Source organism: Trichoderma virens, assembly GCF_000170995.1.
Source record: "Trichoderma virens Gv29-8 chromosome Unknown TRIVIscaffold_84, whole genome shotgun sequence".
NCBI lineage: Eukaryota > Fungi > Ascomycota > Sordariomycetes > Hypocreales > Hypocreaceae > Trichoderma > Trichoderma virens.
In genome coordinates, this window is record NW_014013665.1 from 742,691 (window position 1) to 769,719 (window position 27,029).

The following is a 27,029-nucleotide window of genomic DNA, read 5'->3' on the forward strand; positions in this document are numbered from 1 at the left end:
GTGATAGCTGAGCTCCACAACTTTAGTTGATGGTCGGCCACTTTGAGCCTTGAAGGCAAAAAAGAAAAACATACAACAGCCGGTGTTCGCTGATGGTCACCCACTCAACTACTAATCTGCCGGTTAGTGGCTTGTCTATGGGGGAGCAGACGGGACCCCGAATTCTCCACTACCTATGGTCGTATGTGGTTGAGGACTCGACTTGATGAGGCTATATTCCACACTAGGGAAAAGGCTATTTCGTGGGGACCGGTATCAGCTATACACAAGGGACTCCATAGTAGCTGTGTGAAAGACATTGGATCTTTATCGAAGCAAATAGATAATAGACTACCATTCGAGTTATTGTCTGACCTCCGATGCCGAAGCTCTGTAGACAAACGATAACCCCCCATTTGCTGAAAGTGAACCAAGATTAAGGTCTGAAGATTTGTACCGCATCATCTCCCCCCCTGAATTTTCTATTTTAATAAATGTGAACCACATGCGCTTATATGTTGATACGGTTTAGCATAGGTCGCGGTGCTCCCCATAGCTTTCGCTTTACATAGATAATGTGTTGCATAGAGTGGGCAAGAACCGGCTTTTTACCCATATACCTTGTCTATCATAATCCTCTATACCTTTTCGCGGCCACTTTATGGAATAATTCTCTTCACCCTCGTTCAATCAGTCATGATCCGTCCATGCTCTGCTCGTCTGCTAAAGGAGTATATTCAATTGGAATGTTAGCCAAGTCTGGCTAACGCTACTTATAAATATCAGCCCCATATAACAATAGGAGCTGGCAAATATCCTTATGCCCCTTCTGAGAGGCACTACGCAGCGCCGTCTGGCCACCCTCATCCTTCGAATCGACCTCTGCTCTATGCTCTAGTAACTCCTGTACGGTTGCTTTGTGTCCATTCACAGCAGCACTTACCAGCGGTGTTTGACCATTCTTATTCTTTGACTCCAGGTTAGCGCCCCTCTGGATCAGCAACCCCACAACAGATGTATGACCATAAGTGGCCGCATTCAACAGTGGTGTTTGATCATCGTTATCCCGTGATTCTAAGTCAGCGCCTTTATCCAGTAGCAGATACACTACAGCCTCGTTCCCATTCTTAGCAGCGATCAATAGTGGCGTTTGGCCCTTCTTGTCCCTCGGTTCGATCTTGGCGCCCCTATCGAGTAACAGTTGAACAGTAGCCTCATGTCCGTTCACGGCCGCGCCCAGTAGTGGTGTTTGGCTGTTGTTGTCTTCCGAATCAACCTCTGCACCGAGCTCGAGCAACCGCTGCACAACAGCATGGTGGCCATTTGCGGCGGCGGCCAGCAACGGCGTTTGGCCATTCATGTTCTTCGATTCCAGTTTGGCCCCCTTGTTGATCAATAATCCTACAATAGCTTCGTAGCCGTAAGTGGCTGCGTTAAACAGCGGTGTTTGACACTTGAGATTCATTGATTCCGCTTCAGCACCCTTTTCGAGGAGCAGACGCACCATAGCCTCGTGTCCGCTCTCAGCGGCATATGATAAGGGCGTCCGGTTAAGCTCGTCCTTTAGCTCGACTGCGGACCCCTTATCAAGCAGCAGCTTCACAACGGCCTCATGCCCATTTCCGGCAGCGTGCCATAGCGGAACCCAGCCCAAGTCATCTCTAGACCCAACCTCAGCCCCTCGCTGTAGCAGTAACCGTACAATTGGCTCACTCCCGTTCACAGCAGCGTGTGACAGTGGTGTGTGGTTATCCTCATCCTTCGACTCAATGTCAGCACCCTCATCGAGTAGCAACCTAGCTGTGGCTTCATGCCCTTGCCTGGAAGCGGCCGCCAACGGCGTCCAGCCCAGCCTATCCTTCGAGTCAACGAGGGCTCCTTTATCAATCAGCAGCCGCACCAGAGTCTCTCGCCCATCCCGAGCGGCTTGCCATAGCGGCGTTCGGCCATATATATCCATTACATCGACTCTGACACCCTTGCCGAGTAGTAGCCGTGCAATGGCGTCGTGTCCATTTTCGACAGCATGCCATAGCGGCGTCCGGTTAGAATTGTCCTCGACATCGGCATCTGCACCCCTGTTAAGCAGCAGCCGCACGACGGTATGGTATCCGTTATCGACGGCGGCCAATAGTGGCGTTTGGCTAAAGCTGTCCATTGCCTTGGCTTTGGCACCATTGTCGAGCAGGAGCTGGACAATGGCCTCGTGTCCATGCCCGGAGGCCCACCACAACAATGTCCGGCTGAGTTTATCGCTCGATTCGGCTTTGGCGCCCCTATCAAGTAGCAACTGGGCTAGGGCTTTGTGACTGTTACTGGCGGCATACCACAAGGGGGTCCGTCCATCGTTGTCTCTCGACTCGACATTAGCACCCCTATCAAGCGAGAGCCGTGCAACTCCCAAGTGCCCATTCCCGGCGGCATAAGATAGCAACGTGCGACCGCTTTTGCCATCCTTCGACTCGATATTGGCACTTGCTTCGAACAGTTGTCGCACGATGGTCTCGTAACCATTCTTAGCGGCAACTAGCAGTGGTGACTGGCCGTGTCTGTCTGTCGACTCGACCGTGGCGCCCTGATTGAGGAGCAGCCGTACAATGGCCTCATGTCCCCTCCCGGCGGCGTATAATAGCGGTGTTCTGTTATCTTTATCCTTGGACTCAATATCAGCGCCCCTATCAAGTAGAAGCTGTACAACTGCCTTATGCCCGTAACTGGAGGCATAGGATAGGGATGTTCGACCATCCTTGGTACTCCTCGATTCGGTATTCGCACCTTTGTCAAGTAGCAGCCGCACTATAGTCTCAGATCCATTCTCAGCAGCACCAAGAAGCGGCGTTCGTCCTGAATCATCTTTCGATTCAATCTTAGCACCGCTAGCGAGAAGCAACCGCGTGATGGTCTCGTGCCCGCCCTCAGCAGCATATATTAACGGCAAGCGGCCATTTTTCCTATCCCTTGACTCGACATCGGCGCCCATATTGAGAAGTAACTGCACGACCGCTTCATGGCACCTTTCGGAAGCATATGATAGCAGTGTCCTGCCCTGATTATTCTTCAAGTTGGCGTTGACGTTGTTCGTGTCGAGTGCTAGCTGGACAACACCCCCGGCATAAGACTGAGGGGTCGCACTATCATCAGCCCATGCCAGGCTGCCGTCGATGATGCCGTTGTTGAACAAGAATTTGATGACATCTAAATGCCCTCTCGTAGCGGCTTGTTCTAGCAATATCCGACACTTCTCTATGCTTAAGCTGGCTCTGGCTCTGTTGCCCCTCAATAGCAGCTGGATGATGTCTCTGGCATATTGAGGGGACATCTCAACACCGCCCTTGTCAGGTTCCAACCTTATACCCTTGCCGAGAAGCTGTCTTAGGACGTCTATGTGACCACCCTCGGCTGCGCACAGGAGGGGACTGGAGTCATAGCAAGTTTCACCATGGGATTCGGTGGCCTCTGTTTCCAATAATTGGCCGACAATCGTTTTATGGCCATTACATGCGGCATACCATAACGGCGTTCGACCCAAGCTATCCCTCAAGTCAGTTCTGGCTTCAAACTCAAGAACCAGCTCGACGATGGCGTCATGCCCTTTTTCGGCAGCCCAAGACAGCGGTGTCCGACTATCCTCATCCCTGACATCAGGATGCACATCTCCGAGGAAAGCTCGAACTGCTGCTGCGTCTCCACGCTTCGCGGCACGCAACAAAAGAGTCGGGCCGCGAGAGAAATGCTCCAACGTCGAACTACCATGTTCCCTGGCAACCAGCAGATCGGCAATGTCGACATTCCTGTTCGCCTTTGCCCAAGCTAAAGGCGTTCGGCCATATATATCTTTGGAGTTTAGATCGATTCCATCATCCTTCAATAATTTCCTCACTACTTCCTTGTGGCCTCTTTCCAGCGCGCAGAATATGGGAGTTCGTCCGTATGCATCCTTGGAATTAACATCAACGCTATGACTAGCGAGCAAGATTGATACAACCTCTTCGTGGCCACTTGCTGCGGCCAACAATAAAGGGGTCTGTTCATAGGAGTCTTTGCGATCCGGATTATCTCCCTTTATAAGCAGAGCGGCGACGACCTCGGTAAGCCCAAAATATGCTGCAATGTGTAGCCTTGTTACGTCTTGAGATGTCTTTCGTCCATGGTTAAGGGAACCTCCGTAAGCCACAGTGGCCAGGCGCTCATCCTCATTTGCCAGGTACCTCAGGACCAGCTCCTTTACCTTACTGGCGGCTATGCGGGCATGGTGTCCCCAATTTTGAACTGCATAGTCGTAAAGAGGGTTTAAGGAAAGCCCTCCCCCCCTTGAGCTGTCCTCGCCGCATAAAAGGCAGGCGATACATGTCTCTGTAATGCTCACATCTGCATTTGGAAACCATTTTGCCATCGTTCGCTCAAAATATTCTTGCGTGGTGTAGTGAACCAGCCGGATGACGTCGCTTTCTTCATCGATAGTAACCAGCCCAGCGCACGCAGAGACGATGTCTTTGGGACTCAGAAGATCGCCTTGGTCAAACCTGGGGTTCTCAATGCTTATTGAAAGGGCGCACTGGAGTTCCGATTGGGTAAGTGGCCTCTTCGCGCAAGTGATCCACGAGAGAACCTTGGTCGCAAGCTCTCTAAAGCCTTTCTTCTGTGCGTTTATCCTGTCCATAGTTTGGTCATAGGCCGTATCTAGCACCTGGTTCTTATCACCGGCCAACCTTTGGCCTTGGGTCCGGATAATGTGCAATGCGCTTCGGATTGTATTCTTCGTTAACTTGTCCGCGAGTGAGTCGAGATAGATCTGCGCCAGAAGAAACCTACTAGATGTCAGCAAGGTTATATAACCCATAACGTTGAACGAAGATAGGTAGCATACATCCCGTCCACAGCTTCTGAAATTACAGTCTTGATCTCCTCTTGTAACTGACGATCCTCTCCAACAAAGCTCGACAGCTCTCTGATGTGACCTTCTAGGTATTTTTTTACGTCACTCTCGTTGGCCCGAATCTCCAATGATATGTTGCTGAGAAATTGCATGGTAACCTCGGGGATATATCTTGATGTTACAAAAACATTCACAAAGCTGTGTTTTTGGAGATAGAGGAGCTCTGGAAGAAGTCTTCGGCGGCGGCTGTCGGGAACCTCGTCGAATGCGTCAATGATGATGAAAACTCTAGAGTATAACGCAGCAGTAGATTGAAGAGCTTTCGAGACCTCGTCAGGTAAAGGCCGTGTCTGCTTGCTCCGGTGTTGATCATAGAGATCACGCACGCTCGTGGGGAGAGATGGGCAGCTCTGAGATAGCTGTTTTAACAAACTTGCCAGCATATGGCTGACTTTTTGCTCTTCCTTTCTGCGAAAGTTACAGTAGATATAGGCGATGCCGATAGTTGGGTCGTCAGGGAATCTCGTACATAGTTCGTTGACCACAATCGATGTTAAGATTGTCTTTCCCGCACCTGGCATTCCTGGGCAAAATAGTGTCTGGTTATTGGCGCCTAGCCAGGCCTGGAACTCCTTTGAGTCCAAGAGCCATTGGCCGGTCCCCGGCTGTCGCCTCGCGAGGTAGTCACTCTGCTGTGGAGCATAGTCGGTCGGAGTGAGCCAGTTCAGCGCTCTGTCGGTTTCATCCTTGTCCAACCTAGATCTGATACGCGCGACATCGCCTCCAGTTGCAGATATGGCTTCGAGAGCTGTGCCGACGACTTGTCAGAGTCTCCATATAAGGCTGATTCTTGAAAGAAAAAAGACTAACCACGACCAAATATGTCGGTCATTCGGCGCTCTCCGTGAACGTCATTCGGCGGTATGGATTCTAGGAGTTCTTTTGCATACGCCGCCGCTACAGCCGCAGCATACTCTTGCCAATCCTTATTCTTATGCGAGTCGGCGTAGTCACATATCCCTCGAATGACAATGCAGGGGAAATTATTAATCAGCCCCGCTGCTTCCATTTCGATACAAAGAACACTACCGCCAAGGCTCTCGTTAAGCTTATCTCGAAAGGCGGCATCCTTAATGACCTGGTTGCCCGATGCAATAAGTCCATAGTGAACGCGCGGATCTGTAGGCGTCCTCCTCACGGCTTTGTTACCGTCGCAAAGTTGGCAGCGCTCGTTTTCTTGACCCTTGTTTTCGGCATCTGGGTTGACATGGCCATAGTCGGCGTTAAATACTACATCTTCTAGCGAGTCGGATCTCTGATACTTTGCCGCCAGCGCCGGCCATTTTGCCTTCATACTTTCTAGATGTTTTGGTATCCTGGATCCGCCCAGCTCGTATTCCATCTCCAACTTGGAGAGAGCCGTGAGCAGTGATGCCGGAGGGTTATCCATCGCCCCGGTCCGTTCAAAGCCACCGCCGTCTTTTGCCTTACCAGAATCCCATTGAACAACGCCAGGGAACTGGCCAATGGGTGTGCTGACAACAACATCCCCGAGTCTAACTTTGGATGGAATACCGCCGCCGATGCCGACCATGAGACCTACCCTGATGGATGGAAATGTATCGACCATCTGTACCGCAACCGTTGCTGCTGAGGTAAGGCCATATCTCCCTTTTGGTAAACATGCCACGACGATGTTATGATTGCCTATAGAGCCCAAAGTATATGTGTTATGGTCGTTTGGCGGCTTAGGGAGATCTTGATGCCTCTGATCTAGCATAGATATTGCGGCGGTTAATTCTTTTGGCAAAGCACAAACCCATCCCACGGTGTAGTCATCGCGAGTTTTTGGTTCCGTAGCGGTCTGCATGGCCATCATGATAGCACCATCCCGGGTCTTCAAGGTGGACTTAGAACTGGATCGTAGATCTGATTGAAAATAAGACGGAGTGCATGGAATTTGGAAAGAAAGAAAGAGGGGTTATTTGGTAGCAGTTATTGTGAGCGTCCAAAAGTACGAAGGAACGGAGGTCTGCAAGACGAACTTCAAGTTGCTATGCTTAGTGCAGAACGCGTCGGCATCATGCCGCTGGGCAATAGTGGACAGAGGTCATATATGCACCGCTACGCCTATTTACATTCCCCCGGCTTCTGTGAGATCTACGAGGGATATAAAGATTGGACTGAAATGTAGTCTAAATTAGCTCCAGATTTGTTGGCTTCAGGCGATTGGACTGCAGTAAACGCAAGCCACATGCATGTATGTAGATATATGCACTCTTACCTTCTTATGCAGAAGCCCCTCTCCCTAGATCATTAAGGCCAGGTCACATGTCCATCGGCAGAATACCTTATCCTTTTATTTATCTAGCTGACTGGACGTATTGGCAAGTATGAGGAGAACGATGATAATATATGCGCTGATCGGCCATAGAATTCGTTTATAATGACGCTGTTTTCTCATTTTGTGCTGAACTCTCTGTTACGGCCCCCGCCAGAGGAGAGGATATAGGCGAGATGAAAGAATGTGGCGTCAAAGGTCACCTTGTCATGTACGAGGTGCAGAGTGCGTTAGCTTCGGGCTATTAGGCCGCAATGGGTGCAAGGACAACAGCTGCCCAATAGCCAGAAGTTACATGGTAAATAATCGAAAGGAATATTGTCCAATACGAGCAGGAAACTGCAAGCTATGAATGCATTGCCCAACTTCCTATGCCTAAGACGCTCCTCTCAGAGGGATAGACGATGGACCCATGTGAACCAGCGTACAAAAGAAATTGTCTCCACGCTGAAAGGCCCCGGGTCCAAGTTCCAGATATCCCTCCCCGTTACTCACTTCACCGCAACACTTGAGTCAAATTTGATACCACTCTTACTCTTTTGCTATGTCAGCACTTTTATTCTCACCCCTTGTCATGGGACTTGCAGGCCCTGCTGTACTCACTACACTTGGAACCCTCTTCAAAACGGCCCTAGACAATGGACTTCCCCTCGATCCCCATATTGCCTTCGGAATGCAATTGCTTGGAACGGCTTTGAAGGATAAACGACCGAAACTTGCCAATGGCCTAGCAGGACTAGGTATAGATATATTACGATACACTCTAGAGCTACAACACAATAAGGACCGAAAAGCGATAGCAAGGAGATTGTCGAAAGTGGTGGTCAGTGGATTGAATGATGCAGTCAAGAGTGGCTTCCGAGATCAAGTTGTCATTATAATAGAGGGCCAATCGAGAATTTTCAGTGATGCCATTAGAATGGGTGACGAACAGGCAACCAGTACCATTGCACAAGTCGGTATCATTCTCCTAATGGATTCTATCGAAGACAGTCCAGCCGAGCTTCAACCAAGTTGGTCGATTACGCAATACTTATCAAGAATCATGGTGCTGGAACTGGATCGCGGGCTGTTGACTACCAGGCCCTTGGTAGAAAGGTGCATGGATACCATTATGGAAGAATTTTTTACCGATTTTACCAAGGAAAAGAACAACAAGAACGGGGTATCATTGATTAAAGCGGTAATCGAGATGATTAAAATGGCGGTTTCAGAGAAAAAGATGGACATTTTTAAAATGTTCGCGATGTCTATAGCCAGGACACAGGAGCGAGCACTTGCGGAAGGCAAAGAGAACAAAGTATGGTTCGTACTGCGCGAAGTGTTAACCGCGGTCTCTTCGGCAATCAAGAATCTCAAAATGAGAGATGCTTTGGCGATCTCGGAATGGATACAAGAGTTACTGACAGCGGCAATCAATACCGATGCTAGAGAGCTGATGGGAATCATATCAGAATCTTGGCTCACCAAAATAGACGAGATCACACAGCAGGACGGACACACCCAGGTGGCTCAAGACCTGATGAAGCCATGGGCAGAAAAATCTTGTAACACGAAAGCGACGTGGAAAACCACAATTGAGTTGCTGTCAGGCGTACGGCCCTCCAGACTCGAAAGCTTAACAAAGGCCGACTTGGCAGGCAGAATGTCGCTATGGTGGGTTAATGCATTACAAGTCTTAATTGATGAGGGCTCCGAAGATCAAATAGAAAGCATCATAAGGGGCACAATGAACCAAGAAGGGGCTCCCTCGGTATCGATTAACCTCCTCCTAACCTCAATCAAGATGGACAAGGTGCAGGTTACAAGATGCCTGGCAGGTTGCTGGGCATGGGCGCTGGAGGACGAAATTGAGCGAAACCATGACAAAACGGCGGAAGGAATGTTGAACACGGCGAGGCGAAGTTATCGCGAGGCTCTTGCAAGGGGCGATAGAGAGGAGGCAGGTCTGCTTTTAGATGCGGCGCATGAAATCTGGAAAGTTGGCCAAGTTGATGCTGCTGTGCAAGGAGTTCTTCAGTCAGCCGAGTGGATTGAGATGATAGATGACTGAGTTATTGCGACAAGCGCTCATCTTTCGGTAGTCATCGTATGTCATCGAATGGGCCATCACATTCTTATTTCCTCAAAATCAGTGTACCCTAACTCAGATCCATACAAGTACTCAGCTCGATACTATTGTCTTCCAAAATACATCATATGGCTAACCACTGAGTAGATACGAATGCATCAGGGGTCTAGGTTCATATAAAGTGCTTTTGAGCCTACCTTGAATATTAAATTTAGTGTCGATCAAAACATTTCCTTGCAATCTAACACAAATGTTTGCGTAGGATTGGATTAACTGCACTTGGTCGTATACTTGGTATATATGTTCTCCAGTTCGTTATATCTCAGCGCCCTCTAGTTTAGGTATCCCCAGCTTCTTTCCTCGTATACAGAGAAATTGCTTCTTCATACGAGGCAAAGGAACAAAGGAACAAGACAAACTATTACTACAGAAGTGATCCTCAGCTGTTGTCAGGGCCTCGTTCCAGCGGGAATGAAGCTATTCCAGCTGAATGAAATGAAGCCTTGACTTCTTTTCCTGATGTACTCCTACTAGTCAATGGTAGAGTTAATTAAGGTTCGATTAGTTCTAGCGTATGCGTCCAAATGTATGTATCCCCTGTTTATGAAGAAAACATTGTAATAAATTAAAGATTTCCATATTATGGATTCATTTTCAACGGGAAGAAATGTAATGGAGCTGCTGATAGATTTGTACCAAGTGTTTTAATACATCGATACTCTTTAACTCTGTTCTGTCCAAAGGATCAGTAGCTTTACTAATCCGCACGATGATAGGTCCCCCAGTCGGGATGCGAATTTGTCAGTTCTGCAGATAGGTCAGTTCTGCAGATATATCCGTATTACCTCGGATGTTAGACATTAGTAATATAATAGTAATGCGTAGATATATAGATACTAAAAGTTTATTTAGTTGGCTCACGCTTCCCTTTCACCACAAGAGCAAGCAAGTGCTTACTGTAATTCTTCAGAGCATCAGCAGCCAGAGGGTATTAGAGTTGACTCTAGGACTATATTCTTACTACCTATTTCTCTGCCGAGGGAAGCTTCTTTATTGCCGTTACTACTGCTGTTGTTTCTATCGTCGGCATTGAAGAAATATTAAAGGGACCGGCTTCGCAATAGGTTAGGTACATTTTGTAGCATTCAATAAACGAGATCTAGAATCTCATCATTCCACTTTTCCAGTTGCAATTATGGCTGCCATAAGTTCTCTACTTGGAATATGTTTCGCAGTTGCGCTTTCTGCATTTATTATCAGATACGCGTTGCAGTATTTATTCTTCGATGTGCACATTCCTCCAGGCGCGCAACTACCCCCAAGCCCCAGAGGTATGAACATAACGACAAGGAGATCATATGTGCATCCATGCTAAAGTGAAATTTACAGGCATCCCAATTCTGGGGAATATGCTTCAGGTGCCCCAAACACATTCATGGATAAAATTCAAGCAATGGGCAGACCAATACGGTCCACTCTATAGCCTCTCCCTTGCGGGCAATCGTCATGTTGTTGTATCTACCGAGAAAATCGCCAACGATCTCCTTCGAGGACGAGGCAACATCTACTCCAGTAGGCCATATTTGCCTATGGGTGCCGAAATCCTCAGCCAAAACTTGCGCCCTGTTTTACTCCCATACAATGATCTCTGGCGCAAGGGACGAAGACTTATGCATAGCTTTTCGTCGGAAACCGTTGCTTCGGCATACGAGCCTATTCAGTCGCATGAATCATCTCGTATGCTAAAAGACCTCTTAGCAGACCCAGTCAACTATGAGAAATGGTTCGAACGATATTCGGCCGGTGTCATTCTTCGCTTAGCGTATGGCAAAACGGTCGAGACTGGCGATGAGGAAAACGTGAGGGAGATCCTTGAGGTCGTGCATACTGTTGAGCGAGTTGCATCTCCAGGCGCATACTTGGTTGATATATTTCCCATCCTTTTATGGCTTCCGAAATGGCTCGCACCATTTAAATGGGAAGGAGACCGTCTGCATCGGCGGGAGTTAGACTTATTTCGCCGAAGCCTCGACGATGTTCGGACTGAAATTGCTGAAGGGAGTCAGACGCCCTCATTCTGCAGAAGCTGGCTTGAAAAGGAACAACTCTCTGGCTTGAGCAACGACGAGGCGGCATATGTTATTGGTACAATGTTCGAAGCTGGCTCAGGCACCACTACCTCTGCCATGTTGTCCTTTGTGCTGGCCATGGTGCATCATCCAGAGTGGCAACGGCGCCTCCACCAAGAAATCGATGCTGTAGTCGGAAATTCACGCCTTCCTAGCTTTGATGATATACAACACCTTCCAATCACACGGGCGATTGTCAAGGAAACATTACGATGGAGACCAGTCACTGCTGGCGGTTTACCACATCAGCTCATCAAAGACGACATTTATGAAGGCATTTTCCTTCAAGCGGGAACTAGCATTCACCCAAACCAGTGGGCAATTCACCGAGACCCTACTCTCTATCCGGACCCAGAGAGCTTCCGCCCTGAGCGCTGGCTGGAGCCTTCTTGGCCAACTTACCGCGAGCCTTTAACACAGTTCCCGAATCTCCAGAACTTCAGCGCCTTCGGATTCGGGCGGCGCATTTGCCCAGGTCAAAGTATAGCAGAACGAAGCTTGAATATTGCAGTTGCTCGTATCGGTTGGGGCTGTACTGTTTCAAAAATACGAGATGTGGAAGTCCCGTTGTACGATTATACAACTGGCTTCAATGTGCAGCCAAAAAAATTCCACTTTAGCTTAGAACCAAGGGGATCTCATGCCCTAAGCCTATTAAGCGAGGTACTCTAGGGAGCAAGGGAGTCGACTATCCTATTTTCTATAGGGGAATGCAGAGACATACGAAGCGGGAACTTTGATGTCACTTTTGGCGCGTTTTCGCTGATCAAGCGGGCAGTAAGTGCTAAACCGCTGATATATACGTAGTCAGGTATAATACCGCGAGTAATCGATAAAAGAGGGGATATAGCAGTACAAAATTTTAGTATAAAACGTTATATTGAGTGAAGAGCTACTAGATATTGACTACCTATCTCCTAGCAGGGATGCACTTAATAGGAGTCATGATAGTGATGAACATGGGTAAACAACTGTTTACCATCCTCGCCGTAGCGGAACGGAATGACATTCACTCCATCGATATCACGGGGCTCGAAGTCGAGATTTAGAGCCGCCCAAATAAACGCCTCCTTCCCATAATTCTCCTGCAGCCAGTGAATAATCATGTCCATGCCCGACACAGGGCCAGAACCCGTCCAAATATTTCCATCAATGACCCACTTCTTGTCCTTTGACCAGTTCACCTTTGGGTATCTGTGCTTAACCCATTCATACTCAACGTTATTGCACGTAGCGTTCTTGCCGTCTAGTGCACCCGCCATGGCTGCAACGAACGAGCCGGTGCAGTTGGTAAACAAAAGCTTCCCCGAAGCGACGTGGCGGCGAATAAACTCGGCGAATCTCGGGTCGAGGACGAAAGGTTCGGGGTTTGGGCCTCCAAGGAGGAGGATATCCAGCGCAGGGCAGTCATCGACAGTGCACGTGGGTTTCACGGTAAAGCCGGAGGTTAGGTCCACGAGATCATGAGAAAGACCGACATGGTGGAAGACAAACTCCGGAGCCTTTGCCACGGTTGAGTCAGTGATGGCTGGCGAGTACGTTTTTACGGCTTCCATGATCCTCTTGGTTGCACCTCCAAGCATGTCAAAAGGACCAATGACATCGACGGCTTGGTATTGGTAGCAGAGGGAACCGATGACAATGGGAGCCATTGTGATGAGAGCTCTAAAACAACTTGGTGATTCTGAAGAGACAACTTGTGAGGGAGAGTTGATGATGAAACTATTCGTCTACAATATGGGAACGCTGCTATACAGCATTTATATCCAATGTACTGAAGCTTCGGATTCCATCGGCGAGCAACATTTGCCGTATTGTGACCCTAATACCTCAATATTGTGGAACTTAAGATGCATTGGCGACACAGTTAAGGTTGCGAATTTATAATGCCGACCATCATCGGCGTTGACTATACACATGGGGGTTATTTATCCCTGTTAAACTTGCTCAGATGCAACTGTATGTTAGTTAGAGCTTTTTCTAGCGTGTGATTTGTAATTAGAAGAGCCGGGTGCTCTCGGATATGTCCACCGTAGCACTGTTAAAGCCAACACATTTTATATTATGACTATCTTAATACATATCATTTTCTTTATGACTACGTAAATGTATATCATTTCGTAACATGTATATAGATGGCAAATGTTCCTTATAAATCGAAAGACGATCACATCATAATTTGCTCATCCCACATATCACTGCTATCCATCAACCAACATCTGTTGTCCAACACATAATGTCCCCGCTTATTGACCTTGCCAACCCTGGACGACCCATCCATGTCGGAGTAATTCTGCTTGGGGGGTGAGTTAATCTTACTGTTATATTTGTACATTACAACAGCTAAACAGTCAAGCGTCACTGAAATGCTCGACGTTGGACCGGTCGACCTTCTCAGCGCCATCAGTTCCTCTTTAATGAAACACATGCCCGATGAAATCATACCACCTGAGTTTAAGAATCAAGCGATTGACTTTGACTTCCACTGGGTTTCTGAATCAGGCAAGACACCGAGTCTACTGTCTAGCAACCTCAGTGTGATCCCAACAGTAGCCTCACTGTTCTGCCCTTTCTAGACTTTGATACATTATTCTAACTAAAATATGCAGGACTCATTCAAGACATGCCCGCCCCTAGATATTGTCATCATGGGTGCCGTAGCAGTAGATGAACCCAGCGCTGCCGAGAAGGCATTCATGCTGAAGAGTTTCGCTGACTGCTCTGCCTTCATCACCGTCTGCGAAGGTATGCAGGCACCCTTAAAAGCCGGCATCTTCGACGGTAAGACGGCCACGGCACCGCGCTTCCGTCTCGAAACACTGCGAAACATAGCGCCGAGCACCAACTGGGTCGACCAGCGCTGGGTAAACGACGGCAAACTTTGGTCCAGCGGCGCGCTGCTCAATGGCATGGAACTCATGTCGGCGTTTATTCAACAGACGTGGCCAAGCGGAGAGGGCTCGCTGGTGCGCGAAATGATGAATAAGGCGCAGTGGCCTTCTCGGGACCAGTTCTATAGGGACGTTGCGCAGTGATACATCACTCAATAGCTAGGTGTAAGCCCTCAGTAAGGCCTGACATTTTGTTTTAAAGCTTCCATTGTTATTTCGAATCTACTGTCCATTCGACATGAAACTCAAGTCTACTTAAGCTGCCTTATCATGGATTACTACGTTGGTATAATCAATTAGAAATCCTGACGGCCCATTGAGTGCAGCAACATCTCCATCTCTACGCACAATGCGTCTCAGTGTTGGAAAAACCAATCCATCAATATTCTTGTGATCCCAGCAATAGTGAGCCGCTACTCCTTTCGCAACATCGGTAACATAATCCATTCTCCTCAATAGAAACTCCTTGTCGTCAAAATAAAACTTTTGAACTTTAGTGTGTGTCGGAAATCCATCCGGATACGTTACTTCCAAAACGCGCCAGTTCTGTCCACCCTCAGTATGCGGTTCCAGTTCACGACTTGTAAAGTCGGGGCGAATAAAGAGAAACGGAATGGACAAGTAGTTGAACATTGCGTAGCTGATGAAGTATGTGAGTTGGAGATTATCCCATTGAGTGGCACGGACATGGTCCTTGAAAGAGGAGCGAGTTTGCTTGTATTCTTTAATGAGCGAGCCATCTCTTGCCTCGAGCCACGTCCTATCGTCGTCGAGATAACCTCTGTCGTCAGGGCCGGTGCCTGGCAGTCGTTGAATGACACTTTTAGGTTTCTCGGCATCAATAGTAATTGTTGGTTGATAGTGACCAGGATAACCTTTTAATTCCAGAAAAGCACCAGAAAAGTTAAATGTCACGTCAATAGATTTGACTGTTGACTGCAGGGTGACCCCTATCCGATCTGCCTCATCGGATCTCGTAGATTGTGTATATATAAGAGGTCCTGCCCCCGACTTTGTATTTAGATAACTAAGACCTTTAATAAATATAATATATACCTAACCTCTCTTCCAATAGGTTATAAGCCCAGATTGCGACCAACGATAATAACCCTTATATTAACCGAGATTACTGTCTCAGACCAACAGCACTAACAGGCTGCTTCCACTAATACTAAATAAGGAACTAAGATTTAGCCCTTAGTTAAACTGACTTTTGAGATGACCGTTAATCTAGCGATCGAGATGATTGTAATTACCAACCTTAAGATAATCTTAATTATCTTAATAGATAATTTCCATTACCCCTATTCTATAAGATTAACTAACTACTATAGATTAATAAGATAAGAGAATAGAAAATAAATATAACCTATGACTAAGACCGCTGTAACCAGCAGTAGTATTTAAATTTATTTAAAAAGATTGCTTCCCTGCACTTACTAGGGCAATCGATAAGACTTTAGCAGAGGCCCTATAATTTAATTATAAAGGAAGCTGCTATAGCAAACCCACTGCCCCTGACTTAACACCTTTGTTAAGATAATTAACTACAGAAGTATTACTGCAGACCCCTAACTATAACTAAGATATTTAAGGCCTAGAAGTCAGAAGTCCCTTTAATACCCCTAGTTTTAGCGAATTAAGTTAGACCGTCGACTAGCTATAAACCCTATCTCCCCGACTTAACTTTAATTTAATACTTAACCGCCGTTTAGCTATTAAACTTAAATATGTTAGCAATGATAAGCTTAGGTATTTTTAAGTTTACCACTAATGCAGCTGCTATTAAAAATCTTAAGTTATTAAGTAGCTGGATTACTTAGAAAAGGGAAGTTATAGATGTAATTAAAATCTAAGGCTTTGGAGACTTTATAAAAAAAAATAAGGATATATTAGAAAAGAAATCTAGCGAGTTAGATAATGACTTTGAAGGTAGAAAAGAACTCTGGGAAATACGTTAAAACTAAATTATTGCGTTTGTGTATAGCAAACTTAGCTATTTCGCCCGTAAGTACGTAGAATAAAAGGAGACCTTGTCTATTATCTTAGACACCTTAGAGATTAGGTTTAAGCTTTATAGAAGCGCTGCCTTTTAGGAATTTAATTAAAGATATAATAGCTTAATATTTAAGAGCTGTATAAGCGTTGGCGATTATATAGAAAAGCTTAGGGTAGCCTGGATTAAGCTTAAATAACTTAATGAATACTATAAGATTAGTAAAGTATACTTCGTTAATAAGTTTTTTGCGGGGCTTAGAGGAAGCTATGAATATTTTTTTACGGTGTTTTACTAAATATATAGTTTACTTTTTAAAAAGTTAGATAGTAAGGTTATAAAAGAAGCTGTTATTTTTAATAAAGTAGTTATAGCTGCTGAATAAAAGGAATTAGGCTAAAAGTAATGGTTAACGATATTTAGTTTTACTGCAGCCTTTTAACCCTTTTATATATACCAGTACTGCTATAAGCCTGGTTATTTAAAGGAAAAGTATTAGATATTTTTCCTAAAGCTTAGACTAAAAAGTATAAAATAATAGAAGAGAAAACTGTAAGTTAGATTTAATTAATTGGAAAAGGAAAAGGAATAATTAGTAACTGAAGAAATAACTATTACTTTAGCCTTCTTCTAAAGTATAGGTAGTAGGGGGGATAATATATTATTAAGTTTAATAAACTGCTTTTTATTTATATTATTTAATTGTCTAGCTCCAGTAGAAGCTGCTGCGTTTATAAAAGTTAACTTTATAAACGTTTATATTTTTAATAACAGTGCTTTTAGCTATATAGTTTATATTAAAGAAGGATATAAGTTGCTGTATTAAATAAAAAAGACCTTTATTACTGGTATTAGAGAGATAAAACTTACCCCTAGAGGTACTGGGATATATTAACTCTGGACCTTTATTTATAATAGTATTAAGAACCTCCCTCTGTAAAATACCTTTTATATACCAGACGCTGGATTTAACCTTATGTTAGTTTTAGTGCTAAACTAAAAAGGCTGCTACTTAGGTATATTTAGCGGAAGGGCAGTTGTAATAAAAAACTCCACTGTCCTCTTTACAGCTACCCTATAATATAGAGTATATATTATTAATGCACCCTGCTATAGTTTTACTGCTTTTAGTATTAAAGACCTAAAGTTATAACTATAGTATGATTAACTAAGGCATTTTGGTAAGAATAGTATAAAAGATTTAATTAAGAAAGCAGAGGGATTATAACTTATAAAGCTAGTTGAAATATATAAAGCTTACGCTGCTGGTAAACAGACCAAGCGGCCATATACAAACAGTATTAAAAAAGGGATAAAACTGTTAAAAAGCCTATATATAGACATTACAGAACTTTTTTTAGTTATAGGGTATAATAAAAGCTAATATTAGATTATATTCTTAGATAATTATACTTATATAAGCTGGGTGTTCCTAATATAGATAAAGTTTACCTTTTATTTAATTTTTAAATAGCTATTGAAATAGTTAAAGACTTTAATGAGGTAGTATTATTATATTAGACTGGATTAAGGAGGAGAAAATATAAGTTATTTTTTATATACCTTCTGTAAAAATAAGGAGATTAAAATTATCTATACCTGCGTTAACTAACACTAGCAGAACAGAGCAATTAAATGCCTTTACTATATCCTATGAAATAAGCTTATATTTATATTTATAAGAGGATAAATTAACCTTAAATAGTAGCCTTACGTAGTAAGGACCGTTAACTATTTATGTATAATCTTACTTAGTAAAGGACTTAAAGTTACGCCCTACGAGGCCTGGTATGGTAATAGGCCTAACCTATTGCACCTTTGAGTCCTAGGGTCGAAGGGGTGGATAATGGTAACCTATGGGAAGAAAATGGAACTAAAGGTAGTTCTTTATTAATTAATTAGCTACTAAAGAAATTAAAACTATATAGTAATACAGAACAGTTAAGTTAAAATTATACTAAATATTGTATTTAAAGAATAGCTGTCTAAGGTATCAGCAGCAGTAATTTAAAGTACTAGAGGCACCCAGCACTACACTAAACTATTAATTAATTAATTTTTTTTAACTGCTAAAGATATATTACTAAATGATAAGACGACTAGTAAAACGGCTACCTTAAAGAGCTAGGATAATAAAACTGCTACCTTAGACAGCTATTAAAGGATTAAGCTTATTAATAATATAGAAGACTTTATTATAGAAAAAGGAAGTACGCTAACCCCTAATTTATTAAAAGCATTAAAAAGCCCTAGGTTAATCTAATTAATTATTAAAGTTACCACAGAGATTGCTTTAACTGCTAGAGTTAATTAAAATAAACTCTCTAGCGCTCTGCGTATTTTTACGAAAGTTATTAAAGTATTAATATAACTGGGCCTAGCAGTGTTAGATAATGAAGTTAAAGACCCCGAAAGCTATTGTAAGGCTATTTACTTAAAGGAATAGAAGTATTAGTTAAAGGTAATAATAGATAAAATACACTTGCTAAAGGAAAATTAAATTTAGGAACTAATGAACCTCCTAGAAGGTTAGAAGCCGCTATAAGGAAAATAGGTATATAAAGCAAAAAGAAATGTAGAAAGCGTTATTAGCTGCTATAAAGCCTATTATATAGTTAAAGGCTTTGATTAGAAGGAAGGTATTAACTATAATGAGACCTTTGCTACAGTAGTAAAGTTTATAAGCTATAAGGTGCTATTCGCTATTGCCGCTGCCTAAGATTAGGAAATTGAATAAATAAACGTTAAGATGGCTTTTTTATATAGAGAAATTGATGAAGAAATCTATATCTGTTAACTAAAGGGTTTTAATAACTGCACTGGCTGCGTTTATAAGCTTTAAAAGGCGCTATATGGGTTGAAGCAGGCCTTAAGAATCTAGTATTAAACGCTAATTACTTTCCTTACTGGGCTAAAGATAACCCCTATATTAGCTAATGAAGGTATTTTTATAAGAAAAGGCATTATTATTGCAGTCTACGTAAACGACTTACTACTATTTAGTTTAGATAAATAAGCTATTTAAGAAATTAAAAATACTTTATATAAAGACTTCTAAATGACTAACTTTAGAGCCTGTAAATATTATCTAGGCTTTGCTATTAAAAGAGACTAAGCCTAGCGGTGATTTATCTTTTTGCAAAAGGGATATATTTAGAAGATTTTATGTTTCTACGGTATAGAAAATTGTAACTTAATAAAAACCCTTATATTAATGGGCTCTTTAAATATTGATGCTGGCTTAGATGTAATAGAGGATAAGAAAGGAAGATATGTAAAACGATTTAGATTAGCTATGTAGGTAATGCTAGGTATATAGTTTGATATTATATTTCTGGTATCCTTTTGCAGCTGTTTTATTGTTAATCTGAAGAAATTATATTAGTAGAATGTATAGTGAATCCTCTGTTACTTTAAAGGTATGATAGATTATATATTAATATACGAGGGTGATTTATAAATACTATGAAGATATATAGACGTAGATTATGTAGGCGATAAGGCCAGCTGGTGCTCTACCTATAGCTATATCTTTAACTTAAGCTCTGTAGTTATTAGTTAGTTGTTGAAGAAATAGATAATTATTACGCTATTTACCTATAAAGTTAAGTATATAGGCTAGATATAGGTAGTAAGGGAAGCTATTTGGCTATAGAAGCTACTTATAACTATTACTTTTATTTTACATTTTATAAATGAAGTAATTATAATTTATGTTAATAATTAAAGAGCTATTAGTCTTATATAAAATTTAAAATTCTATAGCTGTATAAAGTATATTAATATATAATACTACTGGATTTATAAAAAGGTGTAAAGGTAAAAGATATAGCTATAGTATATATTATTAATTAATAAAATTGTAGATAGAATGATTAAACTATTACTTACAGAGGCCTTTATTAAATTTAGGGAAGTAATAGGGGTAAAAAAAATATAATTTAATAAGCCCCGGCCAGTTGGCTTAAGTAAGAGTTAAGACCTTTTACCTTATAATAAAACTTTATATTTTTATAAAACTTCTTTTTATTAAAGGCTAGGAGAGAAGGTTAATTACAGGAGGTATAGGAGGTTTATTTATAAATTAATGTATATGCCTATAGGGTAACTTAGATCGATGAGCTAGATTAAGTGGGAGTGTTGACTGTAGAGTGACTTTTATCTAATCTGCCTTATTGGATCTTGTAGATTGTGTATATATAAAAGGTCCTGCCCCCGACTTTGTATTTAGATAACTAAGACCTTTAATGAATATAACATATACCTAACCTCTCTTCCAACATTGACGCGATTCCATCGTTCTAATCCTCCATGTGCCTCGATCACTCTGTCAAGAAGCAGAGATTCCTGAGACGTTGTAGTCATTGCGGATTCTTGTAGGTGGAAGATGTAGTAATCATAGCTGAGTCTTGAAATCGGAATGATAGAATGCAAAACGCTGTATATATAGTCCAGAGACTGTTCACTAACACGAAGCTTATTCATCTTGATGAATAATGGCCAAGGCTAAGTCGTTTTCACCATCTATGCGCTTTGATTACCAAGATTCATTATTAATATTCGTGATGTTTTTGGAAGGCGCAACAACTCGGAGGGCGCCACGTTCTAGAGGGCGCGAAGTCTGAGAGGGCGCGAAAATGGCATCATGAAAACGGAGTTGAATAGCCCCAGTCCGAAGTTGAGTAGGTAGTTTGGTCCATCTCCTAAACAGTTTAAGTAGTGTAGATAACTCTACATCTTTGACGGTCACCTACAGGGCATGCCTCCTCAAGCTAATGGCGACTTCATGAACTGATACCAGTAACATTCAAGTCACTGTTGGGCAAGCAAACTATGTACCTAGGCGGCATGAGACGTCGGTATCCACACATAATATGGCTACTACTTAGCTTGACTTAAGACAACTCGCGGACACTGCTTAGTTCCTGTTCTAGTTGGAGCAACGAGGGCTCAAGACCCTGGCTAAGTGACGAAATAATCAGTGTCTGGATTTGGTAGGGGAGTAACAAAGAAGAAAAAAATCGAATATTATCTAAGTTCATACAGGTTCACTACAGATTCTTGTAAAGTAGTTGGTTACAGTGTTTGACTGGCGAAGGAGGTCATTTTGGCCGCTTCCAGAGTTGCCAGAGGCGCCAGAACCGTCAGATTTACTCTCTCCTTCATCTTCCCTATCATCCGTGACACCTATTCCCATGTCATTTTGTTGACAGCTAGGGAACGCACCTTTGAACTGCTTGACTAACACCCGAACACCGTACTAGAAACCTAGCTCGTCTGACCGCTATCTGGACCACGGCGCGAGAACAAGTCAGGGAATCATTTGATCTAGCCACCGTGCCGCCGTTCCTCCAAGAACGAGGCCGTCACGGCAGCTAGGGGTCGTTTTGAAGGGAAAACTTGTCTTGTTCTTCTATCTAGTCTTGAGGAAGCATTCCTCTTTTATATCAAGAAGCCGGGCCAACCAAATGTCCTCGTCAAATCATCCAAATACTCGATCGGCTTCAGCAAGTCTTTAAAACCTTCTCTGGTTAGGTTTGGACTGTCCCACGAAAGGCTTATCCCATGATCTTGAATATTTCTAGCGATATGTTCCATTCTGTCCCAAGGATATATTTCTGGTGGTGCTCCCGGAGAAAAATGTATGTCTGGAGCATAGTGGATATAAATCTCTCGGAGAGGTAACTTCCGTGTAATTGCTGTGGCAGCAAACCGGCCAAGCCAACGCTCCTGTTCTTCCCCAAAATCATGGAGGCTCTCTCCGTGTTGGTCTTCAGCAGTGAATGACCAGTAGAATTTCGTGAGACGCGGAGCAAGCAAATTCGTCTCGTAGTTGGCGGCGGATCCGGTGGCCCAAGCTGATAGCCAAAGATGCTCTAAACTCTCGAAGTCTGTCAGATCGAAATTGGCAAGGCCCTCCTCTTGTAGCGCGCCAATAGTAATTGATCGTAGCGTTGTCTTATGAGGAGAGATGATAGATGCAATAGTAAACAAGCTCCAGGTCTGGGAGGTCACTCCAACACATCCTGTGAACGAGAACCGCTCTAACTTAGCCGGCCAGGCTACGAGACGGCGGAGGATATCCGGAGATTCCTCAAACCCTTTAATTGCTAGAGTAGTAATTGGGGATGTGCTTTTCTTATATGTAGCCCATTATTAGTGTTTCCGTATCAAGATATAAGGAACGTAGGGAAAACAATTATAAACTCGTAAAACCTTTGATCTGGATATTTTAGGTTGAATGTATGAAATATGGTGAAATTGCTCACCTTGAAAGCATCCCATGGCAATACATCCTTGAGAATGGGGATTCCTGAGAAGTCGAGAACCTTCAGATGAGATAGAGAGCCGAGCAATCCATGTAATTGTCCCAAATCAAGGCCCCATGAACAGGAGACCTCTTCTAGCATTGGCATATGCCGCATCGCAGTCTTCAATAACAAAAAAGTATCATTATCTGCCACAAGCCTCCCACGAATACTAAACGTCTTCGTACTCGTCAACCAAATAACCAAGTCCATTAAATAAGGGGTGATGACTGCATTGTTAGATCTATAGCCAAGATAGATACTCAATGAATGGCAGTTGCTCCGGAGCGATGGGCTCTCCGTCAAGGTACGATGCAAACAGCGTATTGCCCGACGTAACATTGATGAGTTGCCCTTATAGCGGCTGATGGAGATATTTAGGTCTTGGTAAAGAATTGCCGTAACGAGGCGATTGAAGCGGCGGCATGTGGCGGAGAGAGCGATGCTAGTAGGGTGGTCGTTGACACGTTTGTTGAAGTTTAAATGGTTCCGTGCAGTGGCTATGGTGAAGATTTGCAGGAGTACTTCGTCTGGTAGCCTAAGGATGGCTCTACTCGATGATATAGATCGCTCAACAGCATCTTCAGATAGAATCTCAGCGCTATTAGGGGGCGGTTTAATCACGGTGAGATAATTAGAATCAGAGCGGCCGAGGACTGTCTGCATATTCGCGATCTGTGGTAGAACCATTTCCTTACCTACCAAGTGTACCACTTGCTGGGGAGGCCTTTACCTTACTGTATCTGGGCGCGTAGACACTTGAAGAAAGACTATAGTATCCTTAGGCCGATTCTGAATCACATGGATAAGGCCGAATCTCACTCTCCTGATTATTAATCACTCATCGATTTGGAGAAATTATCCGGAAGATATATCCGGCATATTAGTCGACGGATAATACACCCCCTGCTCTTCAGCTTAACTGCTCAAGTAACCCTACATAATTGGCACTATATGAGTAGAGGCATTATCTCAGCCAAAGCTATGGCCTGGACAGACTAGCATTGGAACTTGAGAAGTGCTAAAAGCGCCTATGAAGTTGCTTTGTGCCTGATGCGTTTCCTTTGAATGTTCACTAAGGACATACTGTGTCAAAATATGCCAATAGGCACCGCTAATTACACTTCCTTATAAAAGAAGACTAGTATATAACTTGGTCTTAGTTACAACAGGACACCCGGCTCGCTATATGGATATTTCTACACAAAGCTACCACTATAGGGGCCCCTGTTAAAATATAGGAACTGGATGAATTTAATGTACGCCGGGATGCGGAGAGATGGCTAACAAGAGTAGGGAGTACTTTAGTTGGGCTTCGTTAATAGGCAGTGGCTTGGTGGCCAGATCTATAATCAGTAATATCTATAACGTGAATAGAGTTGGGCCATATTCTCTGAGAGCAACGTGGTAGCCTTAATTCTGTTCGTTCGAACTGGATGGCATTAAATTCCTCTAATTGATTCTTGGAATAGAGATTGGCGCACCAGCGTTGTCAGCTTACGCCAACATTTAAAGACAGGGCCAAGACCTTGGAGGCGTTGCCACGTGGGTTGACTCTATGGTGGTGGCATTCATTTCGTGGGTTCGCATAAGCCACCGTCGTAAACCTTCGATTCTATCATACACTAGGCCTTTCAAGACTCGAACGTCGTCACAAATGACCATAGGGAGTGGAGAATTGAAAATATGGAAATTCTCAAGCTTCGGAAAGCATTTCCGGCTGACTGGGTACTGGTTCGGATCTTGAATCTAGCTTACAAGTGTGGGGTGGAAGTGCGGAGAGACCGGGACGCCTCCGGGGGAGAATCCGGGGAGAGTTCTAGTTTAGCTGACAGGCGTGGGGTAAACGTGTGGAGAGGACGCCTCCCGGCGTTGAATCCGGGGGAGTCCGGGGAGAGTTTTGCTGCGGCTCTGTTGTCTTGGATACCAAGCGGGCAGTCCGGAAATGAACATCGATTTTTATAGAGAAAATTGTGTAGCTCGTGTAGCTCCCCGGGAAGACAACGCCTCTCGAAAGCAAACATCGTGTCTATAAAAGAGGCACTGTTTTCTCGATGGGTTGCATGATGCATCGCAAGTGAATACCCAAGACCAGTGATAGGATGCTTTGACAGAATCATAATCAGACAAGATGTATGGCCATCAGTCAATAACTTGGTGTTCTTTGGCTCTCCTTTGCATGAGCAGCTTGTCTCCTGCTAGTGCTTCAGCTGTCCATCACCAAAGCGCACCCTCAGCTCACACCGTTAACGGGACTTACACTGGCCTCACTCTCAACACATTTAACCAGGAGGCCTTTTACGGTATCCCTTTTGCGATACCTCCACTTGGAGACTTGCGGCTCCGTTATCCCGTGCCGTACAATCAGTCATGGACAGGCTCTCGTAATGCCACCGTACGATCGGACTCATGCCCAGGCTTCGACAAGCCTTTCGCCCAGGGCTTCGCTGATGGCTTAACAATGGGCGAGGATTGTCTGACGCTTGATATCGTAAGACCCGCCAATGTTCGACCTGGAGACAACCTCCCCGTCTTCTTCTGGATATACGGCGGCGGCTTCAAAGCTGGAGGATCAGCAGACCCGCGCTACAACACCTCCTTCATAGTGCGTAACTCGATGGAAATGAATAAGCCAATCATCGCTGTAGTGCCCAACTACCGCACATCGGCGTTTGGCCTGTTGGCCTCCAAGGAGGTCGCGGCGGCGGGCGTAGGCAACATTGCCCTCTTCGACCAGCGGCTGGCAATGAAATGGGTATCTGAGAACATTCGCGCGTTCGGCGGTGACCCCAACCAGGTCACAATTGCGGGTGAAAGTGCAGGAGGGTCTTCGGCTGGATACCATCTGGTGGCATTTGAGGGGAAGAATGACGGCCTATTCAGGAGTGCCATCTTGGAGAGTTCAAGCTTGCTTGGTGCTTCGAGTAGGTTTTATCCTTGTTGACTGCATGAAATGAGGATGGAATTAATGTTTTGCTGACTGCTTATAACAGTGAACACCGTCGAGACGCTGAAGGTAACTTACCAAGGGTGGTATGATAACATCACGACAACGGTTGGTTGCAACACCGCTGCAGACTCCCTGGCCTGCCTCCGCACCGTTCCTTACCAGAGCCTCTTCAGTGCCGTGAATGGTTTTCAGTTCAAGCCCTACATTGACGGCAAATTTATATCTCAGCCTCCATCTGTCTCAATCGCAAAGGGCCAGATCGCTGATGTCGCCCTCATCATGGGGTCTAACACGGACGAAGGCACAGCTGAATTCTTCACGCCCCGAGGGACCTTGAATAACGACAGTGACATTTCGTCCCTGGTCGCGCATCTCGGTGGTGGTCTCAACGATAAGATTGTGGCCAACATTCTCCGTCTCTACCCTGATGATCCCATCCAAGGCTGCCCCTTTGGCACCGGACCCGAGCGATTCGCAGATCAGGGCGTCCAGTTCAAGCGTGGAGCTGCCATTACTGGCGATGTGAACATACACGCCGGCCGCCGTGCATACGCCATAAACCATAGCCAACGCAGCAAGCACCCAATCTACACGTACCGCTTTGACCAAGCGCCGTGGGACATGCAAGAGGTCGACGTCACGACCACTGCACCTGTGTACGTCACGCATTATACCGAGATTGTTCATGTTTTTGATAATCCGGATAAAAACGTCAATTGGATTGGGCCGTATCCTATTATCTCGGAGCTAGCCAGCTTTGTGTCCCGATCTTGGGTATCATTCATCCACGATCAGAACCCAAATAACCACGGCCTTCAGGGAAAGCCAGTGTGGCCCAAATATGACGCTTCCAAGCCACAAAATATTGTTTTCAGGGCTGGGGCCAGCTGGGTGGAGAAAGATGATTGGAGACAGGAACAGCTGGCCTACTGGAGCACACTCTGGTCGGAGTTGATGACATAGTCACATACCTAGTAGATACTAGTAGCTTTATGAATTTTATCTCCATGTCAAATAACTTAAGATCTGCGCTTGTCATCAAAGAAGGCTTGAGGGAAGCAAGGTTATGTACTAACTACTTCAATACCAATATCTAGCCATGGCAGTTACTCGTCCAAGTCATTTTGATTGGTTCCTTCAAGCGCACTGATATATATGTGTGCGGATATATATTTGCGTATGACTATATCTCCCTTTTCATCATAGAATGTGGGTAAGTCTCAATTAGCGAAATGTTCGAAATGTTCGATGCAGTTGATGAAACCGTTGTAAAGAATCTGTTTAGAACAACTTTTACAGAAATGAGTGGGAAATCTGTTAACAGATGTGGATGGAAAACTAAATCGATGCGATGATCAGTTGGCTCGTCCAGAGTGGGCACGAGGATGCTCCCAAGGGCATCAAGGGATGCATAAAAAAATGAGCTTACAGGTATACATCGTGTAGACATTTTCCGTTTAGGCTGTGGCAGCATCACAACTGAAATCA

General features: G+C 44.3%; 7 protein-coding genes across 7 annotated transcripts; 4 read left to right on the plus strand and 3 right to left on the minus strand.

The window, feature by feature from the left end:
* Window positions 1-748: 748 nt before the first annotated feature.
* TRIVIDRAFT_157244 (uncharacterized protein) lies at window positions 749-6,731 on the minus strand (the record flags this gene model as incomplete). Its single annotated transcript, XM_014097991.1, has 5 exons — window positions 749-968; window positions 2,340-3,069; window positions 3,943-4,787; window positions 4,847-5,663; window positions 5,726-6,731. 5 exons carry the CDS (start codon window positions 6,729-6,731, stop codon window positions 749-751), a joined length of 3,618 nt encoding a protein of 1,205 aa, XP_013953466.1.
* Window positions 6,732-7,740: 1,009 nt separating this feature from the next.
* Window positions 7,741-9,249, plus strand: TRIVIDRAFT_204009 (uncharacterized protein; the record flags this gene model as incomplete). The annotated part of the gene is made up of 1 exon (XM_014097992.1): window positions 7,741-9,249. The coding sequence occupies one exon, from the start codon at window positions 7,741-7,743 to the stop codon at window positions 9,247-9,249; it is 1,509 nt and encodes a 502-aa protein (XP_013953467.1).
* Window positions 9,250-10,625: 1,376 nt separating this feature from the next.
* Window positions 10,626-12,068, plus strand: TRIVIDRAFT_49550 (uncharacterized protein; the record flags this gene model as incomplete). Its single annotated transcript, XM_014097993.1, has 1 exon — window positions 10,626-12,068. One exon carries the CDS (start codon window positions 10,626-10,628, stop codon window positions 12,066-12,068), a length of 1,443 nt encoding a protein of 480 aa, XP_013953468.1.
* Window positions 12,069-12,328: 260 nt separating this feature from the next.
* On the minus strand, window positions 12,329-13,048 carry TRIVIDRAFT_69268 (uncharacterized protein; the record flags this gene model as incomplete). Its single annotated transcript, XM_014097994.1, has 1 exon — window positions 12,329-13,048. The coding sequence occupies one exon, from the start codon at window positions 13,046-13,048 to the stop codon at window positions 12,329-12,331; it is 720 nt and encodes a 239-aa protein (XP_013953469.1).
* Window positions 13,049-13,632: 584 nt separating this feature from the next.
* Window positions 13,633-14,431, plus strand: TRIVIDRAFT_156905 (uncharacterized protein; the record flags this gene model as incomplete). The annotated part of the gene is made up of 3 exons (XM_014097995.1): window positions 13,633-13,700; window positions 13,753-13,945; window positions 14,006-14,431. The coding sequence occupies 3 exons, from the start codon at window positions 13,633-13,635 to the stop codon at window positions 14,429-14,431; spliced, it is 687 nt and encodes a 228-aa protein (XP_013953470.1).
* Window positions 14,432-14,542: 111 nt separating this feature from the next.
* On the minus strand, window positions 14,543-22,693 carry TRIVIDRAFT_225144 (uncharacterized protein; the record flags this gene model as incomplete). Its single annotated transcript, XM_014097996.1, has 3 exons — window positions 14,543-15,162; window positions 21,749-22,421; window positions 22,553-22,693. 3 exons carry the CDS (start codon window positions 22,691-22,693, stop codon window positions 14,543-14,545), a joined length of 1,434 nt encoding a protein of 477 aa, XP_013953471.1.
* A 2,077-nt stretch (window positions 22,694-24,770) lies between these two features.
* Window positions 24,771-26,504, plus strand: TRIVIDRAFT_49586 (uncharacterized protein; the record flags this gene model as incomplete). Its single annotated transcript, XM_014097997.1, has 2 exons — window positions 24,771-25,515; window positions 25,585-26,504. 2 exons carry the CDS (start codon window positions 24,771-24,773, stop codon window positions 26,502-26,504), a joined length of 1,665 nt encoding a protein of 554 aa, XP_013953472.1.
* Window positions 26,505-27,029: the final 525 nt, after the last annotated feature.